The following is a 19,840-nucleotide window of genomic DNA, read 5'->3' on the forward strand; positions in this document are numbered from 1 at the left end:
CGGCTCAGGTCATGATCCCAGGGTCCTAGGGTCCAGTACCACATCAGGCTCCTTGCTCAGCCGGGAGTCTGCCTCTCCCTCCCCCCTCCCCCCTGCTCATGCTCTCTCTCTCTCTCTCTCTCTCACTCTGTCTCTCTTTCAAATAAATAAATGAAATTTAAAATAAACAAACAAAAACAAAGTATATGAATATTTTCAAGCCTCTTGATAACATAATGCCAATTAATTCCTCAACATTTCTGAAAAGAGTGATTGATTGATTCACTGACTTAGGTCTTGCTTGATTAGTAGCTCCAAGATTTAAAAATTATTTAGGTCGTGAACATGGATGATACATTACTTCATACTCTCTTGAAATTAGCCTAGCCTCTGGTATGCTTTTGTATGTATATGTCCACATATTCAGCTTATTTGTTGTATTATAAGCTCTTATGGGTCAACATTTTTTCTTAGGCTAAGCTTCTTTTTTTCCCAGGATTTTATTTTAATTAATTAATTAATTTGTTTGTTTATTTATTTATGAGAGAGAGAACACACGCACACATGCATGCCCTTGGGGGTGGGGGGAGAGGACAGTAGGGGAGGAAGAGGGAGAGGGAAGGGAGAAGATCTCAGATCTCAAGCAGACTCCCGGCTGAGCCCTACATGGGGCTTGATCTCACAACCCTGAGATCATGACCGGAGCTAAAACCAAGAGTTGGAAGCTGAATCGATGAGCCACCCAGGCACCCCTAGGCAAAGCTTTATAGAACATAAAATACAAAGAGTTGAATTAATCAACGATCTCTTACTATAATTTACCTAGACAATCTAGAGCTAATTCTGGCTCTGACTTATACCCGAGTTACATAACCTAAATAAATAGTTATGAGAGCTAATAAGTTCTCCTCTACTGAGTATCCTTTGTCTTATCTTCCATGATCTTATTCTGTCTAATATAGGGCCAAGAACAGTGTAGGACCCAGGTGGGCAAAATTGCTCGATGCTGCAGTAGAAAGCTGACATTGGAAGTTAATGAGTGGTAGTAATGACCAATTCTAGTGCCCTTTTGAATAGACTAGCAGTCATTAGTGTGTATTAACAAGAAAGACTATAGATATGGGAATGTATAAAATAGTGGTACCATTAAGTAGCACTTTTTATGAATGCTGACATCTCCTGGCTGTACTGTTAATTTCTCATGGTAGTTCCCTCACTGTCTACTTTCCAGTGTGACGATCTTGCACTTTATTTATTTATTTATTTTAAGAGAGAGAGAAGAGAGCACGCGTGAGCCGGAGAGGGGGTGGTGGGAGGGTGGGATGGGGGAGGAGCAGAGGGAGAGGGCAAGAGAGAATCTCAAGCAGGCTCCACACTCAGCGAGCCTGATGTGGGGCTCGATCTCACGACCCTGATATCATGACCTGAGCCAAAATCAGGAGTTGGCTGCTTAACTGACTGAGCCACCCAGATGCCCCACTACCTTGCACTTTAATATCACTAATTCATCACTTTGTGATACATTAAAGCAACATTTTAAGTTGAAGCTCTTCTTTTCACAGGACTCTAATTATGGGCGATAAGAAAGCTGGTTTTTCTGTTTTCTGGGCTGATGATGGTTTAGACACAGGACCCATCCTTCTTCAGAGGTCGTGTGACATTGAACCCAATGATACAGTGGATGCACTTTATAATCGGTTTCTTTTCCCTGAAGGAATCAAGGCCATGGTTAGTATATCTGCACCCCTCAAGAAGATTTAGTAAAGCTTTAACATTTCAGAAATATTTTTCTATTATTGAGAAATTTCCCATATTAATGTTTACAAAAAATATAAAGCTGAAAACAAAATTAGACTTTATATTTGCCAAAAGAATGGTAAATTTAGGGTGGGAATCCAAACATTAAAATTTCTTAGTCTAGGAAGCTTGTTCTTCTGAGAACAGTGATCAAATAGATGGAGTGGCAATGAAACTGCTTCATTTATTTTGCCAAATACTTGAATCGCCAACCTTGTTTAAAACGACTAATTGTAAAGAAGTGTACAGAATCTTAAGGAATTTTACTATGGAAGTTGGACTTCAAAAGTATTTGAACTCAGTCTGTGTAACAGGGTGAAATTTGGCATTGCTTTATTTACTCAGATGCACTCTGGGTGAAAAGCTCAAAGCATGTGCACCACGAAGTAAAATATATTCGCCTGTAAAAATATTGAAGGATAATTTCAGGGTCATTTAACGTTTTCTGAGTTGGATATGGTAGAAGTAGCCACAAAGAGATGGATGCTAAGACAGTATGAAGAAGCAGCTATTAGTTTTGGAGGGAGGAGAGCAGAGCTTTGTATCATTTAATGATTATGAGAGTAGGGCTTTGTTGTCAGAAGGACATCAAAGTTCTCATTCTACCGCTTATCTGTTCTATGACAATAGGCAAGTCACTTGGCCTCTTCTGCCTTGGTTTCCTTATCTGTAAAATGTGGACACTACCTGACTTATAAGGGCTGCTGAGAAATTAAGTAGCATTTGTGTAAAACACTTGGCACACAGTAGGTTCTCAAAAATGATCATTATGATCCGAATAGTATTATGTGTGTTCAGTGGCATTTGCTCAAGCCCAGATCATGCACCTGATGATACCACAGCCAGAAGTGGGTAAATGAATGGGCTATGAACTGGCCCTCTTCCTAGGGTGCCCCCTCTGCATGCTCTTGGAGAGGTTAGTCAGCAGCTGTGCATACTGAGAGACCCAAGAACTCAAGCTCACATAGGCCCCCCTGTGAAGGAGAGAGGCTCTCAACTCAAGGCAAACATTAATCTGGCACAGAAAAGAATTCAGGACACATCCCAAAGGCAATTAAACTCACGCATAGATTTTTAACTGTTTTATAATCCCAAGTGTCCTGAGCTAGAAAGCAAGGCAAATTACTTAAATATAACAACGCATCACTTTCTAGAATCATCATGATGAATAGAAATCACTCACACGGACTTACCTTACAATTCTATTACTGAAAATCCCACTAGATTACCAAGGGAAGGTTGATATTTGTTTCAACAAGGGAGTCATTTTTAAGAGTAACAGCTCGATATTGGCAGTAGGGAGACTTGGGTGCAGATCTCGCTTCGACACCCACTAGCTACCTCTGTGATCTTGAGCTAGTTGCTTCACTTTTCCAAGAATCAGTTTTCTCATCCATAAAGCTGGAATAATAATATCCACCTGGCAGGATTGGTGTGCTGTCTGCAAAGGGTGTTTTACATAAGTAGCTACCACATTGCCCGGGACATAGATGGAACTGAAGAAAAGGTACTTGTTGTCATAGTCTGACTCTCTGGACAGATTTATTTACTTATTTATTAAAGTTTTATTTAGTTAAGTAGTCTCTATACCCAGTGTGGGGCTCGAGCTCACGACCCTGAGATTAAGAGTCCCATGCTCTACCACCTGAGCCAGGCAGGCACCCCCGGACCAATTTATATGTAGCAATTCTGTCCAGCATAAACTTCAGTTAAACAGACGATGCCATTACTGACCATTGGGCTGTAACACAGGTCATGTTTTTGACTTTAGGTGGAAGCTGTCCAACTCATAGCTGATGGAAAAGCTCCTCGGATTCCCCAGCGGGAAGAAGGGGCAACATATGAAGGCATCCAGAAAAAGGAAAATGCTGAGGTATTTATATCAACTCAATAACGCACCTTAATGTTCTTGGTCCTTTACTTGTACGTGGTTCCTGATGTACCATTTCCTGGCCAAAAGGTAGATCTCCAAGCCATCCTGTTCTATTCTGCCCCCACCCTACTTCCGCCACCGATGGAGAGAAATGTTTCTTTACCTATGACACTCATAGCATTAGGAGATTCAGCCTGTGCTCTGTGCTTTCCTAGATTTCTTGGGATCAGTCGGCCGAAGTTTTACATAACTGGATCCGAGGTCATGATAAAGTCCCTGGAGCTTGGACAGAGATAAATGGACAGGTACGTTCTAGGGACCAATTTGTGTGTGTGTGTGTGTGTGCGTGTGTGTGTGTGTGTGTAACCTTCGTAAGAGGTATTACACATAAATCCGGGGCAGGTTACTTACCCTTTGGGTGCTGTGGTTTCCTTATTGTAAGTGGGACTCTTTTATTGGTTATTGGTCACTATGAAAATTAAATGAATCGACAACACATGTTAATTCATTGAAGTACTTGTCTCTGGCACAGTATTCAATAAACGTTAACTATTATAGTGCTCAATAAGTGATAGCTAATAATCATAGAATTATAATCACAAATCAGTTAGCATCACACTCTCTTGGTTAGTCTGAATCCAGTCCTGTTTCCATTAACTGGCCCACAAAGCACCCTGTACTTCCCATCAGTAATCGCACTGGACTGTAATAGTCTGGTTGCTCCCCACATCTCCCCTCATGACTCCCACCACCACCTTCACTCCCCTTTGAAAACCCTCGCTTCAGGCTGCGAAGTCTGTGAGAACTTTTTGTCTCATTCACCTTTGTATCAGTGTGAATAAATGGTAAACGTCATCTGGATGTGAGGCCTTCTTGAGTCTCTTCAGTCGTACCTGCATAGATTAGCTCTTGCTTTGTGTCATTTCTACAGATGCTTGATACTGTCTCCCACGTTGGGGTCTTCCAATTTTATCATAAATGATAATTCCAACTTGAGCCTGCTTGCAGGGAGGGCTGCTTGCACACGCCCCTGTTTGTAGGCGTAACTCCCTCCGGTCACAATCTGGGTTTGGTCTCTTTCTTAGATGGTCACATTCTACGGCTCATCATTGCTGAAAAGCTCCGTGCCTCCTGGAGAACCACTGGAAATTAAAGGTGCCAAGAAGCCTGGTCTTGTTACCAAAAATGGACTTGTTCTTTTTGGTAATGATGGAAAAGCAGTGAGTGTTCAATATGGTCCCCTACAAAGTAACGTTGTTGGTTTCCTTCTATAACCCCAGCTGCTAAGGGAATGTCTTTCACAAGGTAATCTGGCTTTGCAGTGGGGTATGGGAGGCTCGAGATATCTGTGCCCTGTTTCTCTCTGGGGATGAGCCGGCTCTGGGAGCCTGGGTGAGAACAAGCCTGCCTGGGCTGCACCCCAAAGACTCGCACAGTCCGCTTTGTGATACAGGAGAAAGAGCTTGGAATTTAGTCCGGAAACCGGATTGTGAACCCCTCCTCTGCCACTTACTAGCCTTGGGGAGAATGCTTCTCCCCTCTGAGTCTTCATTTCCCCATCTATAAAACAGAGTGTAGTCTCATCTGTCTGCCTTCCCGCTGCTGGAGTCTGGGGAGATAAATATGAGGGATGTGGTCCTCTTCAGAGGCTCCTAGCCTTGCCTCTCATGCAGGCACCCACTCACACTGCCTGTGCTTGGGAGCATGGGCTCTCGGCTTCAGCTGACTCTTTGAAGAAAGCAAAGCGGAACTTGCAGCTTGCACATACATTCTGGTAGCGTGCAGGGTAGATCGCTTATTAGAATTGTAGGCTTCAGGGTCCAGCTAGTTCTGGGTTGTAACCCCAGCTCTGTGGCTTACTAGCCGTGTGGCACTGGGCAAATTACTTAACCTCGTTGAGCCTCCATTTCCTTAACAGTAAAATGGGGATAAGAGTGGCACCTGCTTCCACCAGCATTTATGAGATTAAATAACGTACATACATATATATATATATATATACATACATACATACATACCCAATGCTGTGCCTGTTACAGAGTAAGTGTTCAGATGATGGCAACAAGAGGAGGAGAAGTAATCATTGTAGTAGTGGGAGGAAGAAGCAGAATTATAGTAGATTTCAGTCTAAATATGTACATCCATGTGTCAATTTTTCAGGAACTTATTATCCATTTCGAGATGTATTCCCCCTAGACTTAACTTTCTCCTTTCTGCTGCCATTAGTAAAATACCATATCAGTCCTTTTACACATAATGGTGAGTGCTTTCAATCCATATTTTTGTATTTGCCAAATAACACTGATCCTTATATTCCTATAATATATGACACTCCTTCTCCACCGACCTCACTTTTGGATTGTCCTAATCTTCTGTTCTTCTGCTTGTTTTGTTGCTATTTTGTAGCTGATGGTGAGAAATCTGCAGTTTGAAGATGGAAGAATGATTCCTGCTTCTCAGTACTTTTCAGCCGGGGAGACATCGGTGGTAGAACTTACAGCCGAAGAGGTGAAGGTGGCAGAGACCATCAAGGTGAACACATGGATGTCCTTCATGTTACTCTTACCTTGAAACTGAAGCAGTTTTGTAACTGGACCATCAGTCTTCAGAGTAGTGAGCATGGCACTTTCTTGCCTCTTTTTTCTGTTAGCTGCAGTAGGAAATCAACTCCAAAATTTATATGCAAATTTATTTCTCACTGACAAAATTATCCGAAGCAATTCTAGGTTGGCATGTGGGTGAGGGGTGAAGCTGGAAAGTAAGGATTGGGGGGGAGTCATTCGGGGACCCAAGCTCTGCTATCTCCAAGGTCACTGTAGGGGTCATCTATATTCCAGACAGCCAAGAAGGGCGAAAGAGCACAGAAAATTGTGTGAAGGAGGTTTTTCATGAGTCAAGACGAGGAGTCAAGTTCACTTCCGCTCATGTTCATTGGCTAAAAGTCAGTCATGTGGCTGATCTAACTTGAAGAGATGCTGAAAAATGTAGTCAAGCCACGTATCCAAGATAAAAAAAAAGTAGGTTTGGTTGAGGAGCTAGATGGCACAGCCTTCATAAAAATTACCCTTGCTGTATAGGTCATCTGGGCTGGAATTTTAAGCAATGTCCCTGTCATTGAAGACTCCACAGACTTCTTTAAATCTGGAGCAAGCTCAATGGATGTTGTCAGGTAAAACAGTCACCCTGTTGACTCCCACCCCTCCCCTAGGGACTTTGACTTTGAAAATCCAATCCAATCCTTTGTTCTAGATGTTATCACTTTACCATACCCACTATACTCTGTTTCTCTTTTCTTCATCTTTTTTGGATTGTTTGTTTCCATGGTCAAACATATATATTTCCTTCCTCTTTGTTGCTAGCCAGGAGTTGTTTTCATATCTCCTATTTACCTAGAAAACCAATGCTTGTAATTGTTTGTTTCTTTTTAAAATTTGTCCTCACGTATCTTGGCTAATTTTCCTCCAATATGGCATTGGAATGAGAAGTTCTAGATGAGAACATTAATCAGAAATTACCTACGTAGTCTGATTCAGAGGGGTACCCAACATTGATTATACTTCCCCCAATATCTTTTTTTTCTATCCCCCCAAATTACCCAGTAAGATATATCTAGAATAAGGATTATCAGGATACTTACAAGAGGAAGAATAATTATCCTATAGTCAGAATTTCTCTATAGAGGTTTATGGCAAGTTGAAAGAGCTAGAGTCCTAGAAGTCTCTCTTTTATGGGGGAAAAAAAAGTCTGTGAGGATCCTAATAGTGGAGTCTCGCAAAGGTATTTTTTCATTGAGGGCCGCACTGTGGCCATTCACTAACTAAATTAAGAATGCTGCTCCTTATGTCAAAGAAAGTAAGTGTTCTCAATGATTATTCACTCATTTATTCCACAAAATTCGTTGAATATGTACTATATATCAGGAACAGTTTTGGCACTGGGAATAGTGTCAAGAACAGGACAAAGTTCCTTTATTCATGGAATTTTTTTTCCAGTAATTCAAATAATCATTTCCAGAGCAAATAGCATTATCCAAGTTGAGAGTTTTTGTTCCTCAAATTACAAATTTCTCAGCTAGGATTCACGAGTTCCCTGAAACTTATAATTTGCTCAGTTAAAGATCTCAATACTATACTACTAACATTATTTTTTCGCTAGCAAGATGCTCCTGCAAGAATTGTCCATTTTCTGTTTGAGTATCTGAATTACTATAATCACCTGGCATCGTTATCTTTTTTTTTTTTAAAGATTTTATTTATTTATTTGACAGAGATAGAGACAGCCAGAGAGAGAGGGAACACAGCAGGGGGAGTGGGAGAGGAAGAAGCAGGCTCATAGTGGAGGAGCCTGATGTGGGGCTCGATCCCATAACGCCAGGATCACGCCCTGAGCCGAAGGCAGAGGCTTAACCGCTGTGCCACCCAGGCGCCCCTGATATTGTTATCTTGGACTGCCAAAGCCCTTCATCTCTCTTGGAGAAGAAATGGCTGAATAACTACCGTGGTAGTCTTTCTATCCTGCATCTAGCACACCAGTGCTATTCCAGAAATGGCAGATAATAGCTATCATTTGAAAAATTAAAGCGAAAAAATCAAAGGATCGGAAGAGACTTCAAAAATTATCTTGACTTAGGGCACAATGCTACTTAGTAGCTATGGCAACCATGTAACGCAAGCACCTGTTTGTTTCATTCTTATACACGATCTAGAGACCATATTATACAATATGACTTTTGTTTCATAATCTTCACAGCTGGGGACTTTCCTTTATTTCTCATTCCTTGCGTACCTTTGAAAGGAAAGGAACGGATTTTGTGAGCCCCTTATTATCTTGCTTGCAAGTAGGTGAAGTGTTTCTGCCTTGGTTTCTTTTATTTTTAGCCATATGCAAAGTTAACAACAAAAGAATATCCACTGGCTTTCAAGACAGCTTTTTAATTTTGTTCTCCTGGTCTTATCCAATTTCTCCAAGTATTATCGTGGAAGATCTCATAGGCTAAATACGCACGTGACACGTCTTATCTCAAAGCGACTTGCCAAATGTAATAATATGGTTCCTCTAAACCCTTTTAAAAATGGAAGTAATGTGAGTCGCTTCTTACTTTTAAGGCTGGTGGAAGAGATCAGACAGAAGTGTGGTGGGATTCAGCTACAGAACGAAGATGTCTACATGGCCACCAAGTTTGGAGACTTCATCCAAAAAGTTGTGAGGAAACTGAGAGGAGAAGATCAGGAAGTGGAGCTGGTCGTGGATTATGTAAGCTTCTCCATGCTGCCTGAAATCTACATCATTAAGACTCATAAGCTGTAAGGGAATGCTGTGCCTTTTGTTCATTTGTTTTTAGATTTTCGACATTTCTTGAAACAGCTATTTTATTGAGGTCTAATTCAGACACCATAAAATTCACCCTTTTATTTTTAAAAAATATTTATTTATTTTAGAGAAAGAGCGAGGGAACAGGGAGGGGGCAGAGGAAGAGGGAGAGAGAGAATCACAAGCAGACTCCCTGCAGAGTGCGGAGCCTGACAGGCGGCTCAATCCCAGGACCCTGAGATCATGACCTGAACTGAAATCAAGAGTAGGCTGACTGAGCCACCCAGGTGCCCCAAAATTCACCCTTTTAAAATGTACAGTTCTGTGGTTTTAAGTATATTTACAGAGTTGTGCAACCATCACTGCTACAAGATTATCACCCCATAAAGGAACCCTGAATCTACTGACAGTCATTCTCTGCTCTCTTCCCCCCACCCCTGGCCCCCAGAAACCACTAATCTCCTTTTTGTCTCTGCAGATTTGCCTGTTATAGATATTTCCTATACATGGGCTCACACAGTTTGTGGCCTTGTGTATCTGGCTTCTTTCACTGAGCCCCATGTGGTCAATGTTCACTCACGTTGTCATGTGTTTTGTGCACTTCACTCCTTTTTCTGGCCGGATAGTATTCCGTGGTATGGATAGACCACATTTTGTTTATCTGTCTCTCGGTGAATGGACATTTGGGTTGTTTTCACCCTTTGGCTATTATAACCAATGCTGCTATGAAAATGTGTGTAGAAGTTTTTGTGTGAGCACATGTTTTCCGTTCTCCAGGGTATATACCTAGGAGTGCAACTGACGAGTCATAGGGTAGCTCTGTTTAACTTTTTGGGGAACTACCAAGCTGTTTGCCAAAGCGGCTACACCGTTTCACAATCCCACTAGCAATGTAGAAAGGTTCCAGTTTCTCTGTGTCCTCACCAACATTTCCTATTGTCTGTCTTTCCTATTTTAGCTGTAGGTATGAAATGGTATGTCATTGTGGCTTTGACTTACATTTCCCTGATGACTAATGACAAGCATGTTTTCATGTCCTTATTGATCATTTGTATATCTTCTTTGGGAAAATGTCCATCCAAATCCTTTACTTGTTTTCTAATTGGGATATGTGTCTTTTTAATGTTGAGTTGTAAGGGGCTTTTGTATATATCGGATACTAGAGCTTAACCAGATACATGATTTGTATGTATTTTCTCCCATTCTGTGGGATTTTTTTTACTTTTTTGACAGTGTTCTTTGATACACAAAAGTTCTTTATCTGATTAAGTTGAACTTACCTATTCTTTTCCACTGTGCTTTTACAGGCATACCTTGCTTTCTTGCTTTACTGGGCTTCGCAAATGGTACATTTTTCACAAATTAAATGTTTGTGGCAACCCTGTGTTGAGTAAGTCTATGGGCACCATCTTTCCAACAGCATTTGCCCATGTCATGTCTCTGTATCACGTTCTGGTGATTCCCACAATATTTCAGGCTTTTTCATTGCTATTATATTTGTTATAGTCTGTGATCAGTGTTAATCTGTGATCAGCGATTATGACCCACTGAAAGCTCAGATGGTGGTTACCATTTTTTTGCAATAAAGTATTTATTTTTTAATTGAAGTATAGTTGATAATTTGTTTAAACATTTTATTTATTATTTATTTGAGAGATAGAGAGAGTGAGAGAGAGAGAGAGCACAAGCAGGGGGAGCAGCAGAGGGAGAGGGAGAAGCAAGCTCCCTGCTGAACAGGGAGTCCCATGTGGGGCTCGATCCAGGACCCTGAGATCTTGACCTGAGTCAGAGGCAGACGCTTAACTGACTGAGCCACTCAGGCACCCCTATTGCTAAAGCATTTTTAATTAAAGCATAGACATTGATTTTTTAGACATAATGCTATTGCGTTCTTACTAAACTACAATATAGTGTAAACATGGCTTTTATATGCCCTGGGAAACCAATAAATTCATTTGACTTGCTCTATCGCAATATTCTCTTTATTGCAATAGTCTGGAACTGAGCCTGCAATGTGTCCGACGTATGCCTGTTTATGTCTCGTCTTGCCCTTTTTGCTCCTCTATTTTTCCCGTACTGCATTTTGTTTGTATTAAATATAGTCGAGTACGCCATCTTAATCCCTTATTGCTTCTTTTACTATATATTTTTAGTTAGTTTCTTAGTGGTTGCCTTGAGGATTACAAGGAACATTTTTCTTTAAAACATTCCAGTTCAGATTAAGGTCAACCTAATAATAATAGTAAAGAAAAGCTTTGTTGTGATTTAGTTCTGCTCCCTATCCCCACATTTGTGATATTATTGTCGTACAAATTACATCTTTATATATCGTAAGCCCACCGACATAGTTTTATAATTATTGCTTAATGCAGTTGTCTTTTTTTTTTTAAAGATTTTTTTTTTTTTTTAAAGATTTTATTTATTTATTCAACAGAGATAGAGACAGCCAGCGAGAGAGGGAACACAAGCAGGGGGAGTGGGAGAGGAAGAAGCAGGCTCATAGCGGAAGAGCCTGATGTGGGGCTCGATCCCACAACGCCAGGATCACGCCCCGAGCCGAAGGCAGACGCTTAACCGCTGTGCCACCCAGGCGCCCCAAAGATTTTTATTTATTTATTTGACAGAGATAGAGACAGCCAGTGAGAGAGGGAACACAAGCAGGGGAAGTGGGAGAGGAAGAAGCAGGCTCCCAGCGGAGGAGCCCGATGTGGGACTCGATCCCAGAACGCCGGGATCACGCCCTGAGCCGAAGGCAGACGCTTAACCGCTGTGCCACCCAGGCGCCCCAATGCAGTTGTCTTTTAAATCAGATAGAAGAGTGAAAAACAAAAACACATGTATACTGACTTTTATATTTACTTTTGTTAGTGTGCTTTATTTCTTCGTGTGGATTCAAGTACTGTCTAGGGTCCTTTCGTTTCAGCCTGAAGGATAACTTTTAGTACTTTTTGAAGGGCAATGTGCTAGCAGTGAATTCTCTGTCTGTTCATTTGGGAATGACTTAATTTCGCCTTTGTTTTTGAAGGGTGTTTTTGCTGTATATGGAATTGTTGGTTGACAGTCTTTCTCTTTCAGCACTCTGAATATGTCATCGTATTGCCTTCCGGCCTCCATGGTTTCTGAGCATTAGTCATCCGTTAATTTTATTAAGGAGCCATTTTATGTGGTGGGTTGCTTCTCTCTTGCTACTTTCAAGATTCCCTCATTATCTTTGGCTTTTGACCATTTCATTATGATGTGGCTAAAATGGATCTCTCTGAGTTTATCCTACCTGGAGTTTGTCGAACTTCTTGGATGTATGGTTTAATGTTCTTCACCAACGTTGCGACATTTTCATTCATTATTTCTTCAAATATTCTTCCTGCCTCTTACCCCTTCTCCTCTCCTACTGGAACTCCCATTACGCATGTGTTGGTACATTCAATGGTGTCCCACAGGCCTTCTATTGTCTTCCTGTTTTCAGACTGGATAATCTCTATTGACCTATTGTCTAGCTTGCTAGTTCTTTGTTCCGCTTGCTTGAATCTACTGTTGAGCCCCTATAGTGAATTTTTAAAATTTCAGTTATTGGACTTTTTAGCTCCAGAATTTCTCTTTGGTTCTTTTTTTAGAACTCTTATGTCTTTATTGATATCCTCTATCTGGTGAGACATTGTTCTTATACGTTCCTTTCATTTTTTAGACGTAGTTTCCTTTAGTTATGTGAACATATTCTAAAAGCTTATTTAAAATATTTCTCTGATAAATCCAGCGTCTAGGTCTTTTCCAGGATGGTTCCTATTAACTGCGGTTTGTCCTATGTATTGGCCACTCTTTATTCTTTTATTCAAAATCAGCCATTTTCAATAAAGAATGTGGCAACTCTAGAAATAAGATCCCTCCTCTCACAGGGATTATTGTTGTTGGTTTTGCTTTGTTTAGTGACTTTCTTGGGCGAATCCTGTAAAGTCTGCATTCTTTGTTGTTTGCCACCACTGAAGTCTCTACTCGGCTAACTTAGTCATCAGCTAATGATCAGACATGGATTTCCTTAAAGTTCTTAAACTGATAAGTCTCTCAGCCTTTACGGAAGGACTCGGGTAGTTTGTGAGTCAGGTCAAATAAAGACAAACATGGAGTATAGAGCTTGACATTGGGAAGCCCTGTGGAGATAAGGCCTCTGGGAGCTTCTGGGGACCATTTGTCCCCCTCTGGTGACTAACAGGCTGCTGGTTTTCACAGCCACCATGGGTGTAAGGATGCTGATTTTCAAGCTACTGCAGAGCTGTCAAGAGAGAGATAGGAAAGAGTAGGGCCATTAATGTCCCACAGAACTCACTGTGCTTACAGAGATTCAGTTGTTTTTCTTGAATAAAAGGGTTCTTTCAAGCTTTTGGTTGATTTCCAGAGTCATGAGAAAAATGATTTTGACAATATTTCCTAATGTTCTTGTGGCTTTTATGAAGGAGCAGATTTTTAGTGGTCCCTAGTCTGCCATTCCAGAAATGCTTCTCATCCATGTGTTCTTAATAAAATTTGGGTAAATTTGGAAGGCAGTTTAGCATCCTCTGGTTAAGAACATGAATTTTGGTGTCAGACCCACCTAAGGTTGAATCCAGGTAATATTACTTACCAGCTGTGAGGCCTCTGGCAAGTTACTTAACTTCTCTAAGCCTTGATTTCCTCATACGTTAGATAGGACAATAATATCTACCTCATAGGATAGTTGGGAGAATCAAATTAGATAGTACACGTAAGACACTTAGCATATTTCCAAAATGATGAGTTTACAGACGTGAACTATATGCAGAGACTAGACATATCAAGTCAGATGAAGATTCCTTCATTATATCCTACATAAACACAATGGAAATATTTCATAGAAATACTTCTTATCTGGGGGATAAGACTAGCTACCCTCTTGATATTTTTTGTTTCTTTTTTAAGCATTATCAATTTCTGTATATGAAAGTCTTTTAAAATCATTACATTTACTTTTTATACCTCGCATTGATATGAAATTTTATTCTAATAATGTTCTTTCACATGTTTTCTCAGTTATTCCTCATAGTAACTGCATGAGGCAGGTAGCATTATCCCCTTTTAATTCAAGATTTTATTTATTTATTTATTTTAGAGAGAGAGCAGGGAGAGAGAGCATGCGTGGGTGGGGGGAGGGACAGAGGAAGATGGAGAGAATCTCAAGCAGACTCCCCAATGAGCGGGATGCCCCACGGGGCCTGATCCCACAACCCTGAGATCATGACCTGAGCCAAAGTGAAGAGTCAGTCGCTTAACCCACTGAGCCACCCAGGAACCCATCCCCTTTTGGTTGAAAAAACTGAAATTCATAGTAGTTAATGGACTAACCTAAAATCACTTGCTAGGTAACGGTAGAGGATAGAATTTAGGCAGCACATTTGTAAGAGAGAGAGAAAGTGAAAATGAGGAGGAACGTAAGGAAGGAAAAGTTAAAATGGCACCAATGTAACAGGAAACCTAATCCCCAAAGGCAATTCCAAGGATTCAAAAGCAAGCAGTGGCTGTGCTCCATAGATGTTGCCACTAGATGGCGCTGTTTCCATTATGTGGAGGTTCTGAGTCCTCCTTCATTTGTGTAAGGAAGAAAATCTGAGGAATTTGTAAGGCCCAACCTAGAGTACTTGGGTCGTCAGAGATGCTAGCCTCCTGGCCCAGTGGCCAATCTGAGCATCATGAGGCCCAAATATGACATATGCTTGTCTCTTCTGGAGACTAGGAACTGGAATCCAATCGGCCTAACTTCTCCCATTGCATTAATGAGTAAACTTCTCTCTTGCTATTTGGTATCAAACAGATAAGCAGAGAAATCCACTGAATCTAATAATATAATTCTCTACCTTAGGTTTCGAAGGAGGTCAATGAAATGACAGTGAAAATGCCATATCAGTGTTTCATAAATGGACAGTTCACAGATGCTGATGATGGAAAGACCTACGATACTATCAACCCAACAGATGGATCTGTGAGTAGTTACTTAGTGCGTGCAGGGACCACTGGTCGTGAGTTCCTCATTTATACACAGTTGTAGAACTGACAGTCTTAAGGTACTTTATTCTATATCACTTTCCCTCTGAGCACTTACTATAAATGCTCCCCATGTATTTCTTTCAACTATTCGATTCTAGTCCTGGCTGCTAACTGTAATAACCTATTTTATTAAAAGAATGTTTATGATGAATTTAGACAGATAACTATACCTATGCACATCAGAGGCACACCTACAATAAAACCATATGCAGAAAAGACATTTTTGTCTTTGCAAGCTCGCGGCAAGAACTTCAGCTTCTCTAAGCACTAGAAGAAATCGATGCATTCTTCCTAAATGTGTCTTTCTATAGTGTAGTGTGACAGGAGAGGTCCCAAATTTCAGGCTAATGATTGCCATGTTAAAATTTTTCTTTACTATACTACTGAGTGTATTGATTTTCCATCATAAATTCTTTGGATTTTATGAGTAGTACTCTATTTTTCCTATTAATAGGACATTAATTTCAAGAAGCGTATTTATATATCTCTACATAAATGACCTATAACCTATTTTTGCTTATCGTGAAACAGACCATATGCAAAGTATCCTATGCTTCTTTGGCGGATGTTGATAAAGCAGTAGCAGCCGCGAAAGATGCCTTTGAAAAAGGTGAATGGGGAAGGATGAATGCAAGAGAAAGAGGAAGACTGATGTACAGGTATGGTTTTTAAAAACACAGAGCTCCTCTCTTGGGATATTGGCTAACATTGCCAAGATTTTAAAAATTGCCCCCAAATCTAGTATGCACCTACTGTATGCCTTCTGTTATTTACGTCAGATAAAGTTCCATATGTGTGAGTTCCTGAGTTTTGTATTGTTTGTAACAGTCAGGGTTCCCGTAGGCAACAAAGTTCCATAAAGAACCACTTACAAAGATGTGGGCAAGGTCGAGGGATAATGAAGTGCCATGTAGGGGCAGCAACAGGGAGAAGCTGTTACTACTCCAAGGTCTGGGACAGAGGAAGGGGCTATTGCTGGAATCTGGCAAGATCTGTAGCTATAGAAAACCACGCTCCAGTAGTTCTGGGTGGAGGGACACAGCAGCCGCTGAACCACAGCCCATCTGTGAGGGAGCGGGGGAGTGGAATCCACGATCACTGTCTCTCCCAGGGGTGATGCCCATTGGCTTCTCATGAGTCAAGCCCAGTCACAGGGCACGGGAGCCAGGTGATGGAGTCTATAGAGGTCATTCTCCCCAGTGATAGAACAGTGTAGAAGGGGGATATCGAACAGCAAATGGGGACTATGTAGCACTTTGTTGTTTTCAAAGACGAATTTTAAATCCACCTGACCTGTAGGGACAAGGAGTGAGGAGGAAAAATACTAAGGCCTGGGAAGGGTATTATAAATCAGTAACTGAGTATACCAAGACTAATTAGATTCAAGCATAAATTCACTTTTCTACTTACCCAGAGCCAAATAGCTGACCTTGGTAGGATCTGGAAGAAGGGAAGGGGCTTTCGAGCCCAACTTTAGAATGGTCCAAAAGGAACAACTCAGAGAACCACTAAAGGATGGAAAGAAAACCCATGGTTGAGGGAAACACAAAGGATGAATTTTGAGTATTTTAGAATTTAGAGCCATTGGACAATCCTTGACTTATCTTGCCGTAGAATCTAGATACCTAACAGAAATCTGGGGTGGTGTCTGTAAGTCACCCCATGTATTTCTATCTTGTCCTCATCAGTTAGTGCTAGAACCATTCCTGTACCCCCCAGAAATCCTCGTGCTCATGGATTCTCATGGGTTGCCCTCTCTAACATCTCCCTGTATATTCATGAACTGGCCACATTCCCACTGTTTTCTGTCATCCATCTCCTCAGATTTCTGTGGCTCAGTCACTGTGCTTCTTCTTATACATATATGAGGCAAATGGTACGGGCTTCCCACGCTTTTTTTTTATAACTCTTGAATCAAATTATTTATGAAATGATTTGTTTAATGTCTTACGTGCTGGGGGCGCCTGGGTGGTACAGCGGTTAAGCGTCTGCCTTCGGCTCAAGGCGTGATCCTAGCGTTCTGGGATCGAGCCCCACATCAGGCTCCTCCGCTATGAGCCTGCTTCTTCCTCTCCCACTCCCCCTGCTTGTGTTCCCTCTTTCGCTGCCTGTCTCTATCTCTGTCAAATAAATAAATAAATAAAATCTTTAAAAAAAAATGTCTTCCGTGCTGGACCATATTCTCCATGAAGACAGAGACCTCATCCATGTGTGTTCACCTCTGAATTCTCAGCCCTTAGGATGGTGCCCTATACATAATAGGAGCTCAATCAATATTTGTTGAATGAATTTCTTTCATTGACCATACAGACTTGCAGACCTCCTGGAAGAGAACCAAGAAGAGTTGGCAACCATTGAAGCCCTTGACTCGGGCGCTGTCTACACCCTGGCTCTGAAGACTCACATCGGAATGTCTGTACAAACATTCAGATACTTTGCTGGCTGGTGTGACAAAATCCAGGTAAGCACAAATGTTATTTGTCGCCGTGGAGATCATTCCAAAAGGAAAAGGGCCGACTGTTTCGTGGTTTGCAAAGGCACTGTTTCAGAGCCACCCGTTAGTTTTCTCATCTCATCCTTACAACGAGCATCTGCGGTACGTAGATAGTGGTCGTCTCTGATTGCAGGTAAGCAAACAGAGGCTTGAGAACAGTGAATGATTTGTATATGGTCACGTCGTTAGTAAGCAAACCATAGAGCCTAGGATTTGAACTCAAGATTTTCTGCACTAATATCTAATGATGTTTTTTATACTTTTATATCTCTAAAGCCATCTCATAGTCTTCTAGACATAGAGGGTGTCGTGGAGAGATTGAAAACTCAAACGCCTACAGAAGCCAGAGCTAACATACATGGTCTAAATCAGCTGGTATAAGAAAAGTAATTTTCTAAGACATGGGTACAATAAATATTTCATTTCCCTTTTAACTAAAAGCAAGTAAATAGTACATGTGTGATGAGAAGTGGCAACTACACTTGACCTCAGAACTGGGGATATAAAAGGTAAAGGTAAGGTTCAAAACACAGAGAAGCGTGCGTGCTGCTCATAGACTCACGGTAGCCACAGCAGTACCAGCCATCACAGCCACCCTCCCAGCAGCAAGAAGGAGGAAGTGGGGCAGGGAGAGAAAGACAAAAGAGCTTTAAAAGGCAATCCCACCCTCCCTTGTGCTTTTATCTCCCATCGGCCTTCTCTGTCTGCTAGGAAGACTGGGAAACAATATTTTACTTGGGCGAGTTGCTGTCATCACTATTAATATGGAGTCAGAGAGACCTGGGTCTAAGTGGCAGCTTTGCCACTTACCAGCTAATGTTGTTAAAGTTATTTTCTCTCTCTCAACCTTCCTTTCCTTGTCCATAATATGGTCACAATAATACAAACCCTGCAAGTTATGCAGTGAGACTTAGCAACGAGTTTGCAACAGACGAGGGCTTGCACTTGAACGTAGGTTTCATGATTCTTGAGTCACAAAGTCGTACCTACATACGTATTTAGTAGTGGTGGTTCGGGTCCATCCTTTATCCTCAATTATGAACTCCAAAGAGCTGCAAAACCTGAGAATTAATTGGTTTGAGTGGTTCAAACTCATTTGTGGCCAAAAGCTGACCTGAACCAACATGAATCTATTTATAATTTGTATTTCTGTCACTTAGAGGGAATATTCATATGTTTCACTAAATAAATATATTCTAATTATCATATGTTTGGTTATGAGGGGCTGCTGCAGACCCTACTGAGAGTCATAGATAATATAACAAAAGGTATATGTGTTACATTATGCTTCTATAGTCCAAATCATTCTGAATCCCAAAACACACTTGGCCCCAAGGGTTTCAGGTAAGAGACAGATACTTGTAATTAGTACCAGCAACACTCTTCTATGTGGCCAAAATGAATAGCTTCAGTTAAAGACTACGGTTGTGAATTAGTTGGGATTCAGTTTGGCTGCTTGGAACAGAAATCCAAGTAGGAACTTTGTTTTTACCTCATTTTCAAGGAGCACAAGGCAAGTAGTCAGGGCTAGTATATGACACGTAGTTTTCCTCTCTCCCTACCAGACCATCCTTGGTTCCAGTCGGACCTCTGCCCTCAAGGCTGTGTCATGGTCTCATGATAACCACTGTACTTATCAGCCATTTCAGGGACATTCTGAGCAGGAAGAAGGCAGAAGAGTGGGTGCGGGTTTATGGTAAAAGAGCATGTGTCAGGGCTGAGTCAGCCTGTTGTAAAGAGTGTCCCCCTTCCAATGCCATGTGCTTGTGTCTTCCATTGGCCATCCCTGTCTGCCCTGGAAACTGGAAAACAGGATTTTATCTGGGTACATGGCTGTTATCATTATTAATGTAGGGTTTCTGTTACTAAGGTTAGAGAGAAGAATGGACACTGGGCAGGCAGTTAACATTCTCTGCCATGTCAAGAAATTGGGAATGGAGGTAACCAAATTAGAGTTATGTTTAGTGTATAGGGGTGACTGGGTGGCTTAGTCAGTGGGGCATCTGCCTTTGGCTCAGGTCATGATCTCAGGGTCCTGGGATCAAGTCCCATGGCAGGATTCCTGCTCAGCAGGGAGTCTGCTTCTCTCTCTACCTCTGCCCCTTCCCCCCCCCACCTCATGCTCTCCGTCTCTCTCAAACAAATAAAATCTTTAAAAAAAAAAAAGAACTATGTTTAGTTTAGAGATACATAGATAGATAGATATGATTATGTTTAATCTCCTGTGTCTTACTTCCCTCCAGAAAGAAATAGCATTTCCGTTTCTTGGTGTGGATATATTTCTTATAAATTGAACACTGCCTTTTCATACCAGCTAAGAAAAATTAGGACAGGTGAAC

At 41.3% G+C, this 19,840-nt stretch overlaps 1 protein-coding gene across 1 annotated transcript in view; it reads left to right on the forward strand.

The window, feature by feature from the left end:
- Positions 1 to 19,840, forward strand: part of ALDH1L2 (aldehyde dehydrogenase 1 family member L2) — a 58,152-nt gene that overhangs the window by 14,066 nt on the left and 24,246 nt on the right. Inside the window, exons 4-13 of the mRNA XM_044384470.3 lie at positions 1,542 to 1,707; positions 3,548 to 3,649; positions 3,865 to 3,954; positions 4,735 to 4,869; positions 6,056 to 6,181; positions 6,727 to 6,818; positions 8,755 to 8,902; positions 14,823 to 14,942; positions 15,539 to 15,666; positions 17,318 to 17,468. Of these exons, the coding sequence (XP_044240405.2) occupies positions 1,542 to 1,707; positions 3,548 to 3,649; positions 3,865 to 3,954; positions 4,735 to 4,869; positions 6,056 to 6,181; positions 6,727 to 6,818; positions 8,755 to 8,902; positions 14,823 to 14,942; positions 15,539 to 15,666; positions 17,318 to 17,468 (1,258 nt within the window). The remainder of the gene's footprint in view (positions 1 to 1,541; positions 1,708 to 3,547; positions 3,650 to 3,864; positions 3,955 to 4,734; positions 4,870 to 6,055; positions 6,182 to 6,726; positions 6,819 to 8,754; positions 8,903 to 14,822; positions 14,943 to 15,538; positions 15,667 to 17,317; positions 17,469 to 19,840) is intronic.

Source organism: Ursus arctos, unplaced genomic scaffold (genome assembly GCF_023065955.2).
Source record: "Ursus arctos isolate Adak ecotype North America unplaced genomic scaffold, UrsArc2.0 scaffold_21, whole genome shotgun sequence".
Classification (NCBI taxonomy): domain Eukaryota; kingdom Metazoa; phylum Chordata; class Mammalia; order Carnivora; family Ursidae; genus Ursus; species Ursus arctos.